Source organism: Rana temporaria, chromosome 10, assembly GCF_905171775.1.
Source record: "Rana temporaria chromosome 10, aRanTem1.1, whole genome shotgun sequence".
In the NCBI taxonomy this organism is placed as follows: domain Eukaryota; kingdom Metazoa; phylum Chordata; class Amphibia; order Anura; family Ranidae; genus Rana; species Rana temporaria.
Genome location: NC_053498.1, coordinates 44,934,190 through 44,954,400, shown reverse-complemented (window position 1 = coordinate 44,954,400; position 20,211 = coordinate 44,934,190). Strand labels below are relative to the sequence as shown.

The following is a 20,211-nucleotide window of genomic DNA, read 5'->3' as shown; positions in this document are numbered from 1 at the left end:
AAATAGTATAGCCAGGGGTTTGGCAATGCCAATCCCCCGCTATCCTTAGGTCTCTGTAAGTGCTCTAATTTGATCCTAGGAGCCCCGTCTTTCCAGATGAGGCTACGAAAGATACTATTAACCGTGTAAAAAACTTTCAAGGGGATGACCATGGGGGTGTTATGGAGGAAGTACAACAGTTGTGGCATAAGTATCATCTTGATTAAATTCACCCGGCCTGCAACCGACAATAGCAGGGCCTTCCAAGTTTTAATTTTGTTCCTGAACCGTAGTAACAAGGGGGAGATATTGAGATGAATGAAGTCCCGTGGCCTAGCTGTGATCTGTACCCCTAGGTACTTAAAGGAGGAAGTAATGGGAATAGGGCACAGGGGATTAATTACCTGCGTGTCATCACCGTCCAGCAAAAGCAAGGCCGACTTTGACCAGTTAATGAGTAAACCAGAAAATCGGCCAAACTCTGTGATCGCTACCATAGCCTCCCTAAGGGAGGCGTCCGTATCCCCCAACAAAAGGAGGGTATCGTCTGCTTATAACATCACCTTTTCCTGCTCATCTCCATAGCAGAAACCGGCGATGCGAGGGTTGGCTCTGATACTAATGGCCAGCGGCTCGATAGCCAAAGCAAAGAGGAGAGGGGACAGGGGACATCCCTGCCGAGTACCTCACCTCAGTGCAAAACTCCCTGACAAGGAGCCAAATGTCCTTATTGCCGCCTGTGGCTGGCAGTATAACAAACGCACCCAGGAAATATAAACAGGGCCAAACCCAAATTTCTGTAACACTGTCCAAAAATAGTTCCAGTCTATACTATCAAACGCCTTTGTGGCGTCCAAGGACAGTAGCGCTCCAATTCTGCCCATATTGTCCGCCCGTGCCTGCATATTAAGGAACAGCCTCCTAAGATTAACCACAGTGGATTTATTGGGCATGATACCAGCCTGGTCTCCATGCACAATTGAAGTTATCACCCCATTCAGCCGTATGGCCAGCACCTTAGCCAGTATCTTGATGTCACTTTGTAGTAAGGAAATGGGGCGGTAAGCCCCTGGGTCTACGGGATCCTTGCCTGGCTTAAGTAGCAGGACTATGTTAGCCTTAGTCATAGAGGGGGGTAGAGTCCCCCTCTCCCTGGCATTGTTAAAGACCTTCAGTAGTTGAGGGAGTAGTACTTCAGAGTACTGTTTGTACACCTCCATGGGCAGACCATCCTCCCCCGGGGCTTTGCAGTTAGGGAAAGCGCCAACTGCCCCCACCAGTTCCTCCACCGTGATTGGCTTATCCAGCAAAGTACGCTGGTCAGCAGACAGCTCTGGGAAGACCAGTTGGGCTAGGTATAGCTCCAGATCTCCCTGAGTGTATGCCGTACCTGAACTGTACAGGGTCTCATAGAAAGCCGCCAGTTCCTGCATAATTTGTTCTGGTTGTGAGACTATTCCTCCGGACCTAGATCTTATGGCCCCTATAGCCGGCGATCGTTGATGGGAGTTCGCAATCCGCGCCAGTATACGGCCGGTTTTCTCACCCTCCTCAAAGAAAGCCTGCTTTGCAAAAAAAAACGTTTCTTCTCAGCTGACGAGGAGAGTAACTGCTGATAGGCCGACTGAGCGGCCGGCCAGGTCTCCCTGGTCAAATCAGAAGGATCAGCTATGTAAGCCTGCTCCATGTCCTGAACCCTGTTCTCCACATCCATCAATAAAGCTGTAGAGGCCTTTTTGACCCCATTCACTTGTAGAATGAGCTTTAATGGAAGCCGGAGGCTCCTTACCCTTCAGGCCATAAGCCTGAGCAATCACTTGTCGTATCCATCTGGCTAAAGTGGCTTTTGATGCCGCCTGCCCCATCTTGGGTCCATCTGGCAAGATGAATAAAGAATTTGTCTTTCTAATTTGGGCTGTAGCCTTTAAATAGCACTTTATAGCTCTTACAACATCCAAGGTATGTAGCAACTTCTCCCTCGCCGAACTGGGCTTGGGGAAGAAAGACGGGAGAACCACATCCTGGTTCAAGTGAAAATTCGAAACCACCTTGGGCAAAAATGTAGATAGAGGTTGGAGCACGACCCTGTCATTTTGCATTATCAAATAGGGTTCTTTACAAGACAGAGCTGCCAACTCCGACACCCTCCTAGCCGATGCCATGGCCACCAAGAAAACTAATTTCCTGGACAATAGGACCAAAAGGTATTTGACCTAGGGGTTCAAAAGGCTGCTTCTGAAGGGCTGATAGGACCAAATTCAGGTCCCACGGACATAAGGGGAGTCTAGCCGGAGGATTAATCCGTAGAGCTCCCTGTAAGAAGGTTTTTATCAACGAATGCATGGCCAACTGTCTCTGAAAGAGCACTGATAAGGCCGAAACCTGGCCCCTGAGGGAACTGACAGCTAGCTTCATGTCCAGTCCCCGCTGTAAGAATTCTAAAATTCTACCAATGACAAATTTACGAGGATGCCATTTCTTGGCCTCGCACCAGGCAATATAAGATTTCCACACCCTGTAGTATATTTGCCTAAGAACAGGTTTCCTGGCGCTGATTAGGGTAGCAAGCACTAACTTTGACAAACCCCTTTTTCTTAAAACAAAGGATTCAGCCGCCAAGCCGTTAAATTCATTGACTGTAAGGCAGGGTGGAATATCGCCCCCTGGGACAGAAGATCTGGCCGCAACGGTAGAGGCCATGGGTCCCCGATTGACATCTTGACAATCAGAGAATACCATGACCTCCGGGGCCACGCCGCGGGGCTATTAATATTACCGGCTTGCCTTCTAACCTGATCCGGCACAGGAGCCGGGGCAATAGTTGCAACGGAGGGAAGGCATATATTAGGGAAACCAGGTGCCAGGGGCATACCAGAGCATCCGTCCCGTAAGCCCATGGGTCCCTTGTCCGGGAAACAAACCTGGGCAACTTCGTGTTCAACCTGGATGCCAACAGGTCCACGTCCGGAGTCCCCCATCTTTGGCAGATGGTTAGGAAAACCTCGGGGTGGAGAGACCATTCCCCCGGGAATAATTGTTGACGGCTTAGGTAGTCTGCACGCCAATTCTCTATGCCGGGTATAAATACTGCCGACAGGCACGGAATGTGGGCTTCTGCCCAAATGAAGATCTGATCCACTTCCCTTTGGGCTGATCGACAACTCGTGCCCCCCTGGTGATTTATATATGCCACAGCCGTGGCATTGTCTGACTGTACCCTGACCGGGGAGCCCTGCAATCTGGTCGTCCAGGCTCTTAGTGCCAACCGAACCACCCGAATCTCCAAAAGATTGATAGGCATGCGGCTCTCTGTGCTTGACCATACCCCCTGCTGGGATAAGTCCCCCAGGATGGCTCCCCATCCCTTTAGGCTGGCATCTGTCGTTACTACTTCCCATGATACTGGACTGAAGGATTTCCCCTTCTTCAGGTTCTGGGGTAATAACCACCAGCAGAGGCTTGCCCTGACTAACGGGACGAGCCTCATGGGACAATCCAGGGACTGAACCTTTTGGTTCCACCTTGACAGGATCGCAGCTTGTAATTTCCTTGAGTGGAATTGAGCATAGGGTACTGCCTCGAAGGTTGCCACCATCTTTCCCAGCAGTTGCATGCAGAAACGAACGGTTGGTTTTTGTCTGCTCAGTAAGGATTGAATGGTCAATCTTAGGGAATCGATCTTTGCCTGAGGCAAGAAAACTCTCTGCTAGGTTGTATCGAGGCGTAAGCCTAAGTAGTCCAGGCTTGTGGTTGGATGTAGGGCAGACTTGGCCTGGTTTATGACCCAACCTAAGGCCTTAAAGTACTGTATGGTGACCCGGACTGCCCGCTCTAGGCTGGGAGCGAATGGTCTATCAGTAACAAGTCATCCAGATATGCCAAGATCTGGATCCCCCGGGTCCTTAAGTTTGCCAATACTGGAGCCAGGACTTTTGTGAAGACCCTTGGGGCTGTGGCCAGACCGAATGGTAGTGCCACGAATTGAAAATGATGCTGACCCTTGCTGAACTTGTGGTGCCCCTGGTAAATCGGGATGTGGAGATATGCGTCCTTGACGCCTATGGACGCTAGAAAGTCTCCCCCCTGCAGAGATGCGGTTACTGAACGAATGGACTCCATTCGAAAGGTCCGAACCCTTAAGAACTTGTTTAACCGCTTTAGGTCTAAAATCGGCCTGACATCGCCGTTTGGCTTTGGGATTATGAACAAATTTGAGTAGAACCCCAGACCTTGCTCTTGAGCCCTTTGGGCCAAAAGATGGTCTAGGGAAGCCAAAAGTGCGGCCCTTTTTTCTAGGTCGCTTGGCAAGTTTGACCTGAAAAAATGAGGCGGGGGGGATCTCTCGGAATTCCAACCGGTAACCTGAGGCTACTGTGGAGAGAACCCACATGTCGGAGACTCCTTTTTCCCAGGCTTTTGAAAATAGCTGGAGTCTTCCCCCCACCCAAGAGGATGGGGGCGCCCTTTCACAAGGAATGCTTTGGGGCAGGTTTAGCCTGCTTACGTACCCAGGGTCTTTTGTTTGTTGAAAACTGGCCCTGTGACTTGTTGTCATTACTGGGTCTGTTTGGCGGCCGTCGATACTGCCTTGTATTAGAGGACCCTGGTACAGGTGAGGCTGGCCTCTTAAAGGTGGGGCCTCTGAACCGTTTCTTTACCGGCAAGAGTGTACTTTTTCCACTTGTTATAGTTTGTATATATTTGTCCAAGTCTTCCCTGAACAACCTTTCGCCATGAAAGGGAAAGCCTGTCAAAAGTTTTTTACAGGGCGTCTCGGCTGACCAGTTTTTCAGCCATAGAAGCCTGCGCATAAGCACCAGGAACATCGAGAGGCGAGATGCTTGCTGGATAGAATCCTTTATTGCATCAACTGCAAAGCAAAGAGCTCTAGGTAAGTCTGCTAGCTCCTGAGCCTGCTGGGCTGGAATATCCCTTAGGACCTGTTTAGCTTGGTCCTTCAGGGCCTGGCACACCCCAACGGCTGCTACGGCCGGTTGTACCACTGCACCCACTGTGGCAAAAGGACTTTAATAACGTTTCCAAACGCTTGTCCACTGGGTCCTTAAACATCTGGACATTGTCAACCGGACAGGTCAATGACTTATTAACGCATGATATCGCGGCATCGACTGCTGGGACTGACCATTTTTCGGAAAATGTATCCTCCATGGGATATAATACCGAGAATCTTTTAGGTGGAATAAAGATTCGATCGGGTCGTGCCCATTCTTTATACATGAGCTCTTCTAGGAGAGTATGGACCGGAAAGAAGGAATTAGTATGTTGGGCTCTTAAAGACCCCAAAGAGGATACCACACCCACCGGGGTGACCGGCAATGGCAACTTAAAAGCCGTGCGGACCATGTCTGTTAAGGACTGAATCCACAATTTATCAGCTTGTGAAGCTGAAAAGGGTTCTTCAATGGTAGATTCCTCAGATTCCTTCTCTTCTAGGTCCTCCTCATGGTCCTCAAGGAAATCTATTTCATCAGAGGAAAGACTTTCCACACTCTGGGACCGTATTTTAGGAGATGGCGACCTAGCCCGCTTCCTCTCGTGAAGAGATGCAGCAATTAGAGCTGACAATCTCTCTTCTAATCCCCCCAGGGTGGTAGCCAAGACTTCCTGTGTAATAAAACCAGGAGCTGGCTGAACCAGACCTGCCCCACGTTATGTTCAGGATCGTCAGGTGAGGGGGGTGCAGCTGAGGCCTGGCCTAGATCCTCTGAGCCTGATGGGGACCCCTTAGACTTCTTTGCGGACTTTGCCGCTTTTGAGGCTGTCCCTTTTGGAGCCATTTAGACCAATCCTTAGGTATCCCTGTGAACCCAAGCAGGAAACCAGGCCTAAAAAGCTTTCCCTTATGTAGTGACCGCCAACTACCTAAGAAACCTTTTGTGGAGCTGCCTAAAGGCTAAGCTTCCACCACATAACCTGGTACTAATGTGACCTGTCTTGGGGGGAGGAGGCTTACAAGTAGGTACTTCCACACAGTGTCCAGATTTGGGCTTAGCAGCCCCTGAACTGATGCACTCAGGGCACCTGGGTCCACCAACCTGACCACTCCTAAGAGTAACAAGGTGTTCCTTCCACCACCGCGCGCTCTGTGTGTACACGCCAACATCCCTCGGCACTGTGTTATGAAGGGACGCCGAACGTCAGTTCGTTCGGCTCCGCCCTGCAACGTCACGCCGTGAGAGCGGCTTGCAACTGACGCTGCCGAGCAGACACGCGCTGCAGGGGGGACCCGCGGAAACCCAGGCCAAACCACGTTTTTCAGGCCAGTAAGCTTCTGATACAGCTCCTTCTGTAATGCATCAAGTACCTGTAGCCCAGATCACCAGTACCAGATAGGGGAGAGTATGAGTTTGTACACACCACCATCCTGTCTCAACAGACATAGTGGCAGAAATGCCCATGCATAGCAGCATATATAGGCTTACCCATAGAACCCCTCTTAAGGGAATCTGCCGACGGACCAAGTCCCGCAGATTCTCCGCTTACCTGTCCACGCTGCAGGGTATTGCTTAAAAGCAAGAGGCCCAGCCTTCACCCCTCACCGTGGGCTTTGTTATCAACCTTCAGGGACTGGGGTCCATAGCAGGTCACCTCTCCCCTGGGCCTATACAGCATCCTGGCAGCAGAAGACACATTTGGCCACTGACCAAAGTCCTGGAACCCAGGATCCAGCTCTCAATGAGTAGCATTATAGGCAAAACCCTGTCTTCCACCAGGGCCCGGGTACCGTCCACTTTGGCTATGAAGCACCTTGGACGGATCCGGTTTAGACAGCTTTTAGCTCAGCCACAAAGGACCTAGCATAGCTTGTGACCAACACCTAAGACACTGGCGAAAAAACGGAGGTACTCCCTTAGGGGAGGGGGTTATATAGGGAGGAACTTCCTGTCTGAGAGTGCCAGTGTCCATCACCTGAAGGTAGACTCTATAACCCACATAGTAATTACTATGCCGCTCTGTGTCCCGTGATGTATGATAGAGAAAAGGACAGCAGTAAGCAACAATCCAGGTAATTCCATAGGTAAACACAGTTCCGATCTCGCATTTTAATGAACCGTAGATCGATGTATATTTGCAGCAGCACATTTGTCCAGGAGGGAGAGCTGGGGAATCCAAGGGTGCACATCAGCAAGTGCTAAGACAATCGGGTTCTCAGTCCTCGTCCGCCACCTGTTCCCGAGCCTGCCTGAGAGCATTCTCATTGGCATCCAGCCACGCTGACGCCTCCGCGGCATTTTCAAAGAAGTGGGCTCGCCCCCCAGAGGTAATACGGAGCTTTGCAGGGTACAACATTGCATACAAGGTCTGCAATCTTTGCAGGTGCTTTTTAACATCAGAGAATCGAGACCCGCTCCGCTGTACCTCAGCCGAGTAGTCCTGGTAGAAGGAGATCCTTGTCCCGTTAAATTGCACGTTTCTGCGTTCTCTTGCCAGCCGCAGAACAATTTCTCTGTCACAGTAGTTTACTAGTCTCGCTAACAGCGGGCGGTGTCCCGGTGGCAATGGCCTGGTAGGGACTATGGGCTCGCTCCACTGCATACAGATGCGTAAATCTTACTGACTTAACCCCAATTGAGCATCTCTGGAGAGACCTAAAAATGTCTGTCCACCAATGTTTACCATCCAACCTGACAGAACTAGAGAGGATCTTCAAGGAGGAATGGCAGAGGATCCCCAAATCCAGGTGTGAAAAACTTGTTGCATCTTTCCCAAAAAGACCCATATATTAGATCAGATTAGATTTTGCTTCTACTAAATACTGAGTGTAACGAGACCCTTGCTCGCTCGCTTCCGCTCTCCCGACACTCCTCTGCTACTAGTGAGTCAGATTGCAGATCGCAACGTCTGATGGTTCGGTCATCCAAGGCTCCGGGATCCGAACTACAGCTATGTGCCATTAGAACAAACACCAGGCAGGCTGTATGTAAGTTCAAACAGGAAGACCTTTATTGGAAGTACACAACACACTTTTAAACAGAATTTGGAACATCCCGGCCCCAACAATCGCTTTCCTATTGGTCAATTGTAAAGTACATGGAGTTCTCCTTCAGGTCCTCATAACCATGCAAATGAGGACTTGAAAATGAGTTCAGCAGGGATTGGTCCAATAGCTTGAATGGAGGGACTTATGTGTATTGAGACAGAAGCCCCAGGGGGCAATCAATGTGCACAATAGCCAGACACAGAACAATGGAGCCGTCTGGAGCTTTAAGACAGGGAAGAAGACCCCCCACTGTGTAACAGATTTCAAAAGAGATACACTTCAGGATTCCAAGGTCCATGACATTACTTCCCTTGGGAAACAGTCCAACAGCCACAGTGGGACCCCGAACGGGTCAACTCAATGATTGTTGGAAAAGTAGTCTTAAGGTTCCAGGTCTGTCTACTGGGATAACCTATCCGCTTTCCTGTTTTGAGGCCCTGGCCCATAATCGGAAGGCAGGAGGCTCGCATTCAGTCCTCTCCAAAAGCCTCTGTCCCGGCTAGGTCTGTCACACATCTCCCCCTTTAGCAGGCGACTAACACAGGTGGAGACCCCAAATAAATTGTCCCAAACCGAGCATTACTCACCCAGCCAACCTCTGCCTCTCTCAGCGAGCATGCCTGCTGCTGGGTAGAAGCCTGGACTGGCCCTTCTCCCTGGAGTCCTTTCAGCCGCTGGAGAGAAGACAGGGTGACTGGGCTCAGTCCATCATGCTGTTGGGGATCTGGGCCAACTGCCCCCCATCCCTGGGGTATACAAGTGGAGACTGAAGTCTCATCCACTTGTGGTAGGTGAAAATCCCCAGGTGCTTGCAAAGCAGGGCTGCCATCCTCCTGTCTCAGTGATTCAGCTGGGTGGTTTTTAACATTGCAAGGCTTGGTCTGCTGCTGGACAGAGGGGCCGACTGCCCCAGCTCCCTGGAGCTGTAGAGACACTGTATGTGCTAGGCATGGGCCAGGGCGCTCTGCCCTTTTGCCTGCACTTCTGCTGGGGACTTCATATCATCTGCTCCGGCTAACCGTTGGGGAAGGAGGCTGGATTCTGCCACACCCAAACTGTGTGGCTGCCATTGGGGAGGTGAGCTGGCTGCTTCCTTTTCCATTCCCTCATCTGGCTGCTGGGACAACATGTTTGTGGTACTGTCTCCCAGATGCACGGATCTTTGCTGGGGAGGAAAGACCACCTTCTCCACCCTGGCCAACTGTTGGGGAGGGACGATGAGCACCTCCTCTCGCTTCTCCCCCTGTATCTGCTGCTGGGAAGTGATCGCCACCTTCTCACCCAGAGCCTCCGGAACTGCCACAGGGGTGGGGCAGAGGTCTTGAACCCTCTGTCCGGTGACCAGCGCTTCAGCTGGGGAAGTTCCTTGTAACTCCACAGATACTGCCCTTGGTGCTGGGCAGAGCACAGTGAAGTTTGGCCCTGATACCAGCTCTTCTGCTGGAGGCTCATCAGGTTGTTCTTCCTCAGCAGAAAAGTCTATTAAATCCCGTCTCTTCAACTGGTGTCTGGGGATAGAGGTTCACCATCTCCTGTCCATGGAACCCAGAAGATGCTATAGGTACTGAGCAGAGGTTAGCAGAGCTCAGCCCTGCGGTCAGCACTTCATCTTTGGGAATGGCAATCTCCAGACTTTCCACTGCCGATTCACTGGCATACTGCTGGACAGGCACATTCCTCCATTCAAGATCATCCCATGCAGAAACAGGATCAAGGTCAGTCAGCACTTGCTGCATCCGCCATAAGACCTCTGCATCCATAGCTGCGGGGCCAGGTTGGCAAAGCACGCTGTTACTCTGCCACATTGCCGATTCTTCAGCCAGGATTTCAGCGTTGTCCACTGGTATTTCCTCATAGTCCCAGGTAAAGGGAGCCCCACCCTGCTGCTGAGCAGAGTCTAGCAGCTGTCTGTAGGCGATCTCCAGCTCCTCTTGTCGCTCTCGTTCTCTCTCTTGTCGCTCATCATGCAGCTGGATGCCTCTAATGGCATGCTGTATGGCGGTCTCTGATGGGTTAGCACCATATAATGCCAACCGCTTTCGAACTTGTTGCTGAAACAAGTCTTCAACTGACCAGGGTCCTGCATCACCATCCCTCTGATCCATCTCGGCTAGCTCACTGATCAGGGTGGCCTTGTTCTTTGTCCCACCGGTCCCTCCACTGCTCTCAAGTCTTTCAGCGTGGCTCTCCTGCATGCTGCATAGCTGGTCATTGACTGTGGTGGTTTGGAGTGTCCAAGTAACTGGAGAGCAAATCCCACTGCTGCCACCAATGAAACGAGACCCTTGCTCGCTCGCTTCCGCTCTCCCGACACTCCTCTGCTACTAGTGAGTCAGCTTGCAGATCGCAACGTCTGATGGTTCGGTCATCCAAGGCTCCGGGATCCAAACTACAGCTATGTGCCCCGTTCGGGATCCATTAGAACAAACACCAGGCAGGCTATATGCAAGTTCAAACAGGAAGAAGACCTTTATTGGAAGTACACAACACACTTTTAAACAGAATTTGGAACCCCCCCCCCCCCCAACAATCGCTTTCCTATTGGTCAATTATAAAGTACATGGAGTTCTCCTTCAGGTCCTCATAACCATGCAAATGAGGACTTGAAAATGAGTTCAGCAGGGATTGGTCCGATAGCTTGAATGAAGGGACTGTTATGTGTATTGAGACATTAGCCCCAGGGGGCAATCAATGTACACAATAGCCAGACACAGAACAATGGAGCCGTCTGGAGCTTTAAGACAGGGAAGAAGACCCCCCACTGTGTAACAGATTTCAAAGAGATACACTTCAGCATTCCAAGGTCCATGACACTGAGCAAAGGGTTTTAACCACTTCAGTACCGTGGGTGTTTTTCAGATTTGGTGTTTACAAGACTAAAACATTTTTTTTGCTAGAAAAATACTTAAAACCCACAAACATTATATATTTATTTTTTTCTAATACCCTAGAGAATAAAATGGCGATCATTGCAATACTTTTTGTCACACCATATTTGCGCAGCGGTCCTACAAGCGCACTTTTTTTTGGAAAAAATTCACTTTTTTGAATAAAAAAATAAGACAGCAATAAATTGTTTTATATATTGTGAAAGATAATGTTACACCGAGTAAAATGATACCCAACATGTCACGCTTACAAATTGCGCCCGCTCGTGGCATGGCGTCAAACTTTTACCCTTAAAAATCTCGATAGGCGACGTTTAAAAAATTCTATTTTTTGAGTTACAGAGGAGGTCTAGGGCTATAATTATTGCTCTCGCTCTAACGATCGCGGCGATACCTCACTTGTGTGGTTTGAACAGCGTTTTCATATGCAGGCGCTACTCACGTATGCGTTCGCTTCTGCGCGCGAGCTTGTCGGGACGCTTTAAAAAAAAAATCTTATTTCTTTTTATTTATTTTATTATTTTTTTACACTGGAAAAAAATATAAATAAATGATCACTTTTATTCCTATTACAAGGAATGTAAACATCCCTTGTAATAGAAAAAAGCATGACAGGTCCTCTTAAATATGAGATCTGGGGTCAAAAATATCTCAGATCTCATATTTAGACTAAAATGCAAAAAAAAAAAAAAAAAATTGAAACTGTCATTTTTTCAAATGACAAAAAAAAAAAATGTTTCTTTAAGACGCTGGGCGGGACTGACGTTTTGACGTCACTTCCGCCCAGCAGAGCTATGGGGACGGGTGGGGGCGATTTTTCCCTGACTCGCATTCCCACACAGCAGCCGAGCGGACCCGATCTCCTCCACCGCTACCGACGGCTCCGGTAAGCGGCGGAGGGCGCGGGAGAGCGGCGGCCTCTCCCGCCGCCGATAACGGCGATCTCGCGACGAATCCGCCGCGGAGACCGCCGTTATCGTTAACAGGACCGCTCACACTAAAGATGGATACCTCGGTTGTGGCAGCAGCTGCTGCCGTTACCGAGATATCCATCTTTAAAGTGTGGCCGTATATAGTCGTACAGCGGTCTGGAAGTGGTTAATAAATCTGCAAAAATGTCAACAATTGTGTTTTTCTGACAATATGGGGTGCTGTGTGTACATTAATGAGGGGAAAAAAATGAATATAAATGATTTTACCAAATGGCTGCAATATAACAGAGTGAAAAAATGTAAGGGGGTCTGAATACTTTCCGTACCCACTGTACAGTAAATGGTCCTATCAAGACATATTTGTGAAATGTCTCCAGCAGCAGAGAAGTTCTTATACATGTTCAATAAATCTGTGTTTATAACAATGTGGATAAACTGAATTAAATTAATATGGGGCGCTTCTAATAAACTTTCCTATTAAAACCACATCCAAAACAGAAATACAAATAAATAAAAACGAAATAGATGAATAAAATCAATTTGATAAATCACTTAAAAATCTCATTAACCGCTTGCCGCCCGCAGATATACATCTGCAGCATGGCACGGGCAGGCAAATGGACGTACCTGTATGTCCCCTTTAAGTAAAGGTTGTTGCGAGCGTGCCCCCCGCGATCTCCGTGAGCGCGCCCACGGGTCCCGCGGATTTGATCGCCGCGGGCATACCCGCGATCGTCTCACGGAGACAGAACGGGGAGATGTTAGTGTAAACACAACATCTCCCCGTTTTGCCTAGCTGACACTGATTATGTTCCCTGTCATCAGGAACACGATCAGTGACGTGTCACAGCAAGCCACGCCCCCTACAGTAAGAATCACGCCTTAGGGAACACTTAACCCCTACAGCGCCACCTAGTGGTTAACCCCTTCACTGCCAGAGTCATTTTCACAGTAACCAGTGCATTTTTATAGCACTGATCGCTATGAAAATGACAGTGGTCCCAAAAACGTGTCAAAAATGTCCGAAGTGTCCGCCATAATGTCGCAGTCACGATAAAAATTGCAGATCATCGCCATTACTAGTAAAAAAAATAATAATAAAAAAAATGTTATAAAACGATCTCCTATTTTGTATATGCTATTACTTTTGCGCAAACCGATCAATAAACGCTTATTGCGATTTTTTTACCAAAAATATGTAGAAGAATACACATCGGCCTAAACTGAGGGAAACATTTTTTTTCTTTAGATTTTTTGGGGGATATTTATTATAGCAAAAAGTAAGAAATATTGAATATTTCTCAAAATTTTCGCTCAATTTTTGTTTATAGCGCAAAAGAAACCACCAAATACCACCAAATGAAAGCTCTATTTGTGGGGGGGGGGAAAGGACGCCAATTTTGTTTGGAAGCCATATCGCACAACTGCGCAATTGTCAGTTAAAGCGACGCAGTGCCGAATAACAAAAAGTGGCCTGGTCCTTTAGCTACAAAGTGGTTAACAATCATAAAATACACAATTTACAGTTATCATGCAACTAAAACACTGTGTGAAGTGAAGATGGATATAAAACCATGCAGTCCTTCATATGTAATATGATATAAAGAAGTTAAATTCCTTGTAGCTGTGCTAGTGATCACTATTTTGTGTGCTTCATTAAAGTGTTCAATGTAATACAGCTGGTGATAACACCAAACTTGTGCTCCCCTTTGGGTGTGTTCTCATCTTAATGCGCCAGTGACCTCACAATTAATGTGAGAAGATTAACATTAAGTCTGTTATTTTTAAAGAAAAAAAAAAACAAATCATGTTATACTTACCTGCTCTGTGCAGTGGTTTTGAACAGATTAGCCCAGATCCTCCCTATTCTCGGGTCCCTTGTCGGCTCTTTGCACCTCCCCTCCTGTCAAGTGCCCCCACAGCAAGCAGCTTGCTATGGGGGCGCTCAAGCCAAGCTTTGTGTGTTCATTCAGACACTGAGACGCGCCCCCCCATCTCTCCTAAATGGCCGACTGACTTGGATTGGCAGCAGCGGGAGCTAATGATGCCGCTGTTGTGTCTTAGCCCTTCAGAAGGGAGAGTCATGGACACTTGTGGATCGAGATGGGGCTCAGGTAAGTATTAGGGGGGCTGATGCACACTTATGGTTTTTATTTTAATGCATTGAAAGCGTTAAGATAAAAAACCTTCTACCTTTAGAATCACTGTAAGTTTGGTCAACAACTCGCTTTTTAGTCATATCCAGACTAAAACAAAGCTGTCCTAAAAGTGCTGGTGTGCATCAATACATGAACATCCTTTCAAGTCCTGCTGTTGTTTACCATAAAACCTGTATATGCAAAAAAATGAGCTCCAATATTGCTTATACTGTTTTAAAATCCAAATGGTCTTTACTAAAGTGCAAAAATGATTACTCACGTTTTCAGGGTGCTTAAAGTGCACTATTATGTAAAGTATGCAGTCCATTGCCTTTGACACCAGCCGCTCATGCGCAGATACTCTGCCGTACCATCCTCTTTGTCCCTCCCCTAAGGGATGTCCGAGTGGTGCGCTTTAAGCACCCTGAAAATGTGAGTAATAATTTTTGAACCTTAATAAAGATCATTTGGATTTTAAATAAGAAACAACGTTTATTAGAATCACAGCAAATTAATTGAATTAATTTGTTTTGCACATAATATGGGAATATGAGAAGTGCCTGCTGCTGGTTTTTGTTTACTTGAAGTGGATAAGCTGTTCTTTTGCATGTCAAACTATATTTCTGAACATAATTGTTTTTTCATAGGGGTAACTCTATAGCATGAAGTGGGTCCCAATATTTATACCTCTGACATTTTTCATGCTCCTCCACTATAGACTGCCAGTGCTGTTAGTTATGTTAAAAAAAAATTAAACTGCTACTTAACGGCTTACATTAACCACTTAAGCCCCGGACCAAAATGCTGCCTAAAGACCCAAGGGGTTTTTACAGTTCGGGGCTGCGTCGCTTTAACAGACAATTGCGCGGTCGTGGCTCTTAAACAAAATTGGCGTCCTTTTTTCCCCCACAAATAGAGCTTTCTTTTGGTGGTAGTTGATCACCTCTGCGTTTTTTATTTTTTTGCGCTAAACACAAAAATAGAGCGACAATTTTGAAAAAAATTCAATATTTATTACTTTTTGCTATAATAAATATCCCCCAAAAACATATATAATTTTTTTTCCCTCAGTTCAGGCCGATACGTATTCTTCTACCTATTTTTGGTAAAAAAAAAAAATCGCAATAATCGTTTATTGGTTGGTTTGCGCAAAATTTATAGCGTTTACAAAATAGGGGATCGTTTTATTGCATTTTTTTTATTTTTTATTTTTTTACTATTAATGGTGGCGATCAGCGATTTTTTTCGTGACTGCGACATTATGGCGGACACTTCGGACAATTTTGACACATTTTTGGGACCATTGTCATTTTCACAGCAAAAAATGCATTTAAATTGCATTCTTTATTGTGAAAATGACAGTTGCAGTTTGGGAGTTAAACACAGGGGGCGCTGTAGCATTTAGTGTTCACTACTTTAGGGGGGTGTGGCTGTAGGACTGACATCATCGATCGAGTCTCCCCTATAAAAGGGATCACTCGATCGATGCGCCGCCATAGTGAAGCACGGGGAAGCCGTGTTTACACACGGCTCTCCCCGTTCTTCAGCTCCGGGGAGCGATCGCGACGGATCGGCTATAAACGAATAGCCGCGCCGTCGTCCCGGATCGCTCCCCGAGGCTTACCGACCGCCGCATGTAGCGGGGGGGGAGTCCCGATCGGACCCCCCACCCACGTCAAGCAGAGCAAATACAGGTACGTTGATGTGCCTGTCCGTGCCATTCTGCTGACGTATATCTACATGAGGAGGTCGGCAAGTGGTTAATAAGAGAAAAATCCCAATCACTAATTAAAAGAATCAGTAACTAATTTTCATCTCTAATACGATAAACCTTCATTAATGATTTGGTATAATAGTGCAGACTTACCTCAAAGATAATTGAATTTTAAAATTATTTGACCATACTCTCTACCTTACAGAACTGTAAATTCAATCTATTTTCTAAGCTCAGTAATAACACCACTCAAAAACTTCAATATAACAGAAGTGTTGTGTGTCCCTGTGCAGGCAGTCCTATGCATGTCAATTGGGACACAGCCGCTTCTCCCAATTTAACAGTCATGCAAGTGTGGGCGCGCTGCCCCGAACACAGACAATGTGCATTCGGCTTGCACGCCCACACAGCTGTCAAATTGGGAGCAACGGCTGTGGCCTTACCCCTCTTCAATAGCCTGGAGTGTGGTACTTACATAGACAGTTATGCAAAAATAGAAGGGAAAAAAAAAAAACACAAGAACTGCACACACACCGATCCTTGAGTGGCAAGGCTGAAATAACTTATAAGAAATCTTTCCAACAGAAGGCCACATTTGTCATTCTTCAAATGGTAGTTGCTGTCATTCTAAAATTCTTCAATATCTTCAGTCAAGGGGGCAAAATAAGCATGCAAATGAACTTCGTACTTACCTAATATGCATACTCATTGGTCAGTGGCTCATAAAATAGTTCAGTCAAGCGGCTAGCATTTTCAGAAAAGGTCAAAATTGACAGACCTAATATTTCTCTTAGAAAATGAAGGAGGATACATTTCCCCTTTATATACAAGGAAAACATGTATGAAGGATCACTCCTGTCTACCCGAGGCAAGAACAGCATTTCAAAAGATGTATAAACTAGAGAAATAACAGGAATAATAACTTGTATGCAATGGGTTTTGGCTCCGCTTACATTGCATCCATCTCTACAGTCCATGTGCTGTAAAATTTAAAATGTACCTTATAGCCATCCTTCAAAAGTTCTTTCAACTTTTTTGGTATTTCAGAATACAAAACTCTGCAAAACATAGAAAACAGATGCTTATTGAAATGGCATAAATATATTCTTTACATGCTGTCAAAACAAAACGACAGTGGAACTAGATACCAATTTTTTAGTTATCTTAAAAAAACAAAAAAAACAACCACACTCATTAACCGCTTGCCGCCCGCCGTCAAATGATGGCTGGGCAGACGTCCTCGCCTTCCCGACCCACCAGGGGGCACGTGCGCCCGCCGCATCACTGGGGACCCAATGCACGTGCCCGGCGGCTGCTATGTCCGCCGGGCACCTGCGTTTGCCCAGTAACAGAGCAGAACCATGGATCTGTGTGTGTAAACACACAGATCCACATCATGTCAGAAGAGGGGATACCGATGGTGTGTTTCTTGTACAGAGGAACACTGATCGATCTTCCTCCCCTTGTGAGTCCCCACCCCCTACAGTTAGAATCACTCCCTAGGGAACATATTTAACCCCTTGATCACCCCCTAGTGTTAACCCCTTCCCTGCCAGTCACATTTATACAGTAATCAGTGCATTTTTATAGCGTGGATCGCTGTATAAATGTAAATAGTCCCAAAAATGTGTCAAAAGTGTCCAATGTGTCTGCCGCAATATAGCAGTTACGATAAAAATTGCAAATCACCGCCATTACTAGTAAAAAAAATAATATATATATATTTAAAAATATAAAATATATCCCCTATTTTGTAGATGCTATAACTTTTGCACAAACCAATCAATATACGGTTATTGCTATTTTTTTACCAAAAATATGTAGAAGAATACATACCCATGCACAACATTCAGACAAGGGAAGGACACTCTCCAGGAGGTGAATATATTAGACATTTCTCACATACAGCATGGACATACTTGGAACTACCTAGTTCCTAACTATTCAATGCATGAAGTTAGTATAAGTAAAAACGACATTTTAAGGAAAATAAAAAGGTGTTGGTATGTTGAAAGTGCAACCTAACTGAGGAACTTCTACAACACATACCTCACCACAAGCTGCAAGCACCACCAAGTGCCTTTTCACCGTTTAAACCAATCCTAAACTTTACTTTAGGGCTACCTTTTGAGGCCTACCCTTCTCTGGCCTAATATTACAACCTGGATGGTTACAAAAGAAAAAAAACTCACACTGGGCAGTGATTACCCAGTTGGGTGAAGCAAAGTTACACGCTTCCTTCATTCTAAAAGGTAAATTTAGACACACGTTTTCTCTCATATGTTACTTGTATTTTGTTGTAAAGGTTGTATTATCTTTGGGTACAGTGGAGACAAGGTCAGACTGTGCCGTCAGTGAGTCACTCTGTAGGGCGGCCTGCCGCTGGGGCATCCGGCTGAAGGTTCCCTGCACGCTGTTTCTTGTTGCCAAGTATAGTAATGTACTATCATTTATATTTAATTACACAAAATTAAGGTTAAATACTGTTTATCATTACCAGGTATTAATCAAACATAGTTGTCCCAAGAACATTACCACACTCCTACCCCAATTGGGTTAAGACAAATCACCCTTGTTCATGATTCTTGAATCTAGTCTCTCCCAGACCCACCTCTGTTTAATCGAATTTAATACTTAATCTATATAATACCCTCATCCACAAACGTTGTTCCCACCCACCCCCAAGAGTCACCTCAGGTGATATTCTCAAAATAAAACCTACTGACTCTGCGCCTTATGGGTGATAACTAGAGTCAAGACTCGACTAGAGTCAAGAATTTGTTGGTTAAACTTTCCTATCCCTTTAAATTCTCATTTCAATCTTCCCTCCCTCTTCCACCCTTTTCCACCCCCCCTTTTTCTTTCTTTCTTCATTAGTTAAGTACCAAAAGCCAGTTCCAAAATGTCATACTCTTATGTAAGATCACATAATGTGAACAGCCTCAACATCCCAGAGAAACGTTCTAAACTACTCAAAGAACTCAGAAAGGTTAAACCGTCAATAGTATATATCCAGGAAACACTTCAAAATGTCAAAATATTCCTAAACTTACAGATAATCTTTTTACTAAGGCCTATCTTGCCACAAATCCATTAGCTAAAACTAAGGGGGTCACTATACTAATAAACAGAAACTCACTGTTCAAACTCAAACAACTTGCAGATCCAGAGGGCTGATTTACTTTTCTAAAAAAGGCACATGGGAGGGCTCTCCAATCACCCTGGCGAATGTGTATTTCCCCAAAAAATCACACATAACGTTCTGCAGCAAAATAGTTAACGAGTTTAAATGGTTTGCAGAAGGATGTATACTTCTGGGAGGAGACTTTAAAATCCCCCTATCCCTACTTCAGGACACATCAACTGGACAATCCCATGTCTTCTAAAAAAATCCCGAAATGCATTAAAGCTCTTCTACAGTCATTAGCATTAGTAGACTCGACACACCCCTCCGAGAGAGATTATTCATTCTTCTTTTCACCCTACAAATGACAATTAAGAATAGATCTGCTTTTTGTTTCAGAGATCTATCTAACCTAGTCAGAGCTGAAATCTGAATTATTGCCCTACCACACCCATACAGCCATCACCATGAAACTCAGCCCATTTAAAAGTACAACTTTTAACTGGAGACTTAGGCCCCTTTCACACCTGCGGACCGTATGTCCGTTTTTTCAACCACCCGTGTGCGGATGAAAAAGGGACATGCATTGGTCCCTATGAAATCGCGGGTGTCCACATTCCTCCGATTCTGCAGACGGAGGAAAACCCTATTTTTCCTTCCGCCTGCAGATTGGATCGGGTGAACACGGACAGACGGTCCGTGTTCATCCGATCCCCCCCCATAGGGGAGAGCGGAGAAAAGACACGGCGCTCCCTGCAAGTGTGCGGGGACCGCCCTGTCATCCGCCGGCTCAGCGGGGATCCCCACTGAGCAAGCGGAGGTCATTACTGATCCGCCCCATGTGAAAGTGCCCTAAATGCTGCTCTGCTGACTGACCAATCAATACATGACAACATTTATGAGTTTTTAAAAACATATTTCCAAAACAGACTCAGACAAACCCTCTCAATAATTGGGAAGCCCATAAAAGTGTGATCAGGGGTGAAGTTATAAAATGGGGAGCGAGAAAGAAGAAAGAAAAATAAATCCTACTGTCCAACACAATTGTTAAACTAGAATTACTACACAACCATTCCCTTTCTACCAAGGTAGAAGACAAACTCATTCGCAATAGAAATTCCTTGAAACAATTACTGAATTTACACATTCAAAAATCCCTTTTTTTTTTTTAAGAAGAGAGTCTTTTACGAGCATGGAGTGGAAAGCAGCTAGCCAGGGCCCTAAAAGCTGAGACGATAGCAAATCATATTCATTCCATTCGCAACAAACAGGGAACACTTGAACATAAACCAAAACAAATAGCAAAAAACTATTTTATAAATTTTACTCCAAATTCTACAATTTACCTCCCCAACACAAACCCCTCCACATAACGACTTCAAAAGAACAATCCAAGACTTTCTAATAGTAAATTTCTCACCCTCCATAGAGAAG

At 46.1% G+C, this 20,211-nt stretch overlaps 1 protein-coding gene across 3 annotated transcripts in view; it reads right to left on the bottom strand.

Moving 5' to 3' along the window:
* The window catches only part of LOC120916549 (polynucleotide kinase 3'-phosphatase), a 777,425-nt gene that overhangs the window by 402,292 nt on the left and 354,922 nt on the right, over positions 1-20,211 (bottom strand). For all 3 annotated transcript variants that reach the window (XM_040327595.1, XM_040327596.1, XM_040327594.1), the window contains exon 6: positions 16,654-16,711. In XM_040327595.1, the coding sequence (XP_040183529.1) occupies positions 16,654-16,711 (58 nt within the window). The remainder of the gene's footprint in view (positions 1-16,653; positions 16,712-20,211) is intronic.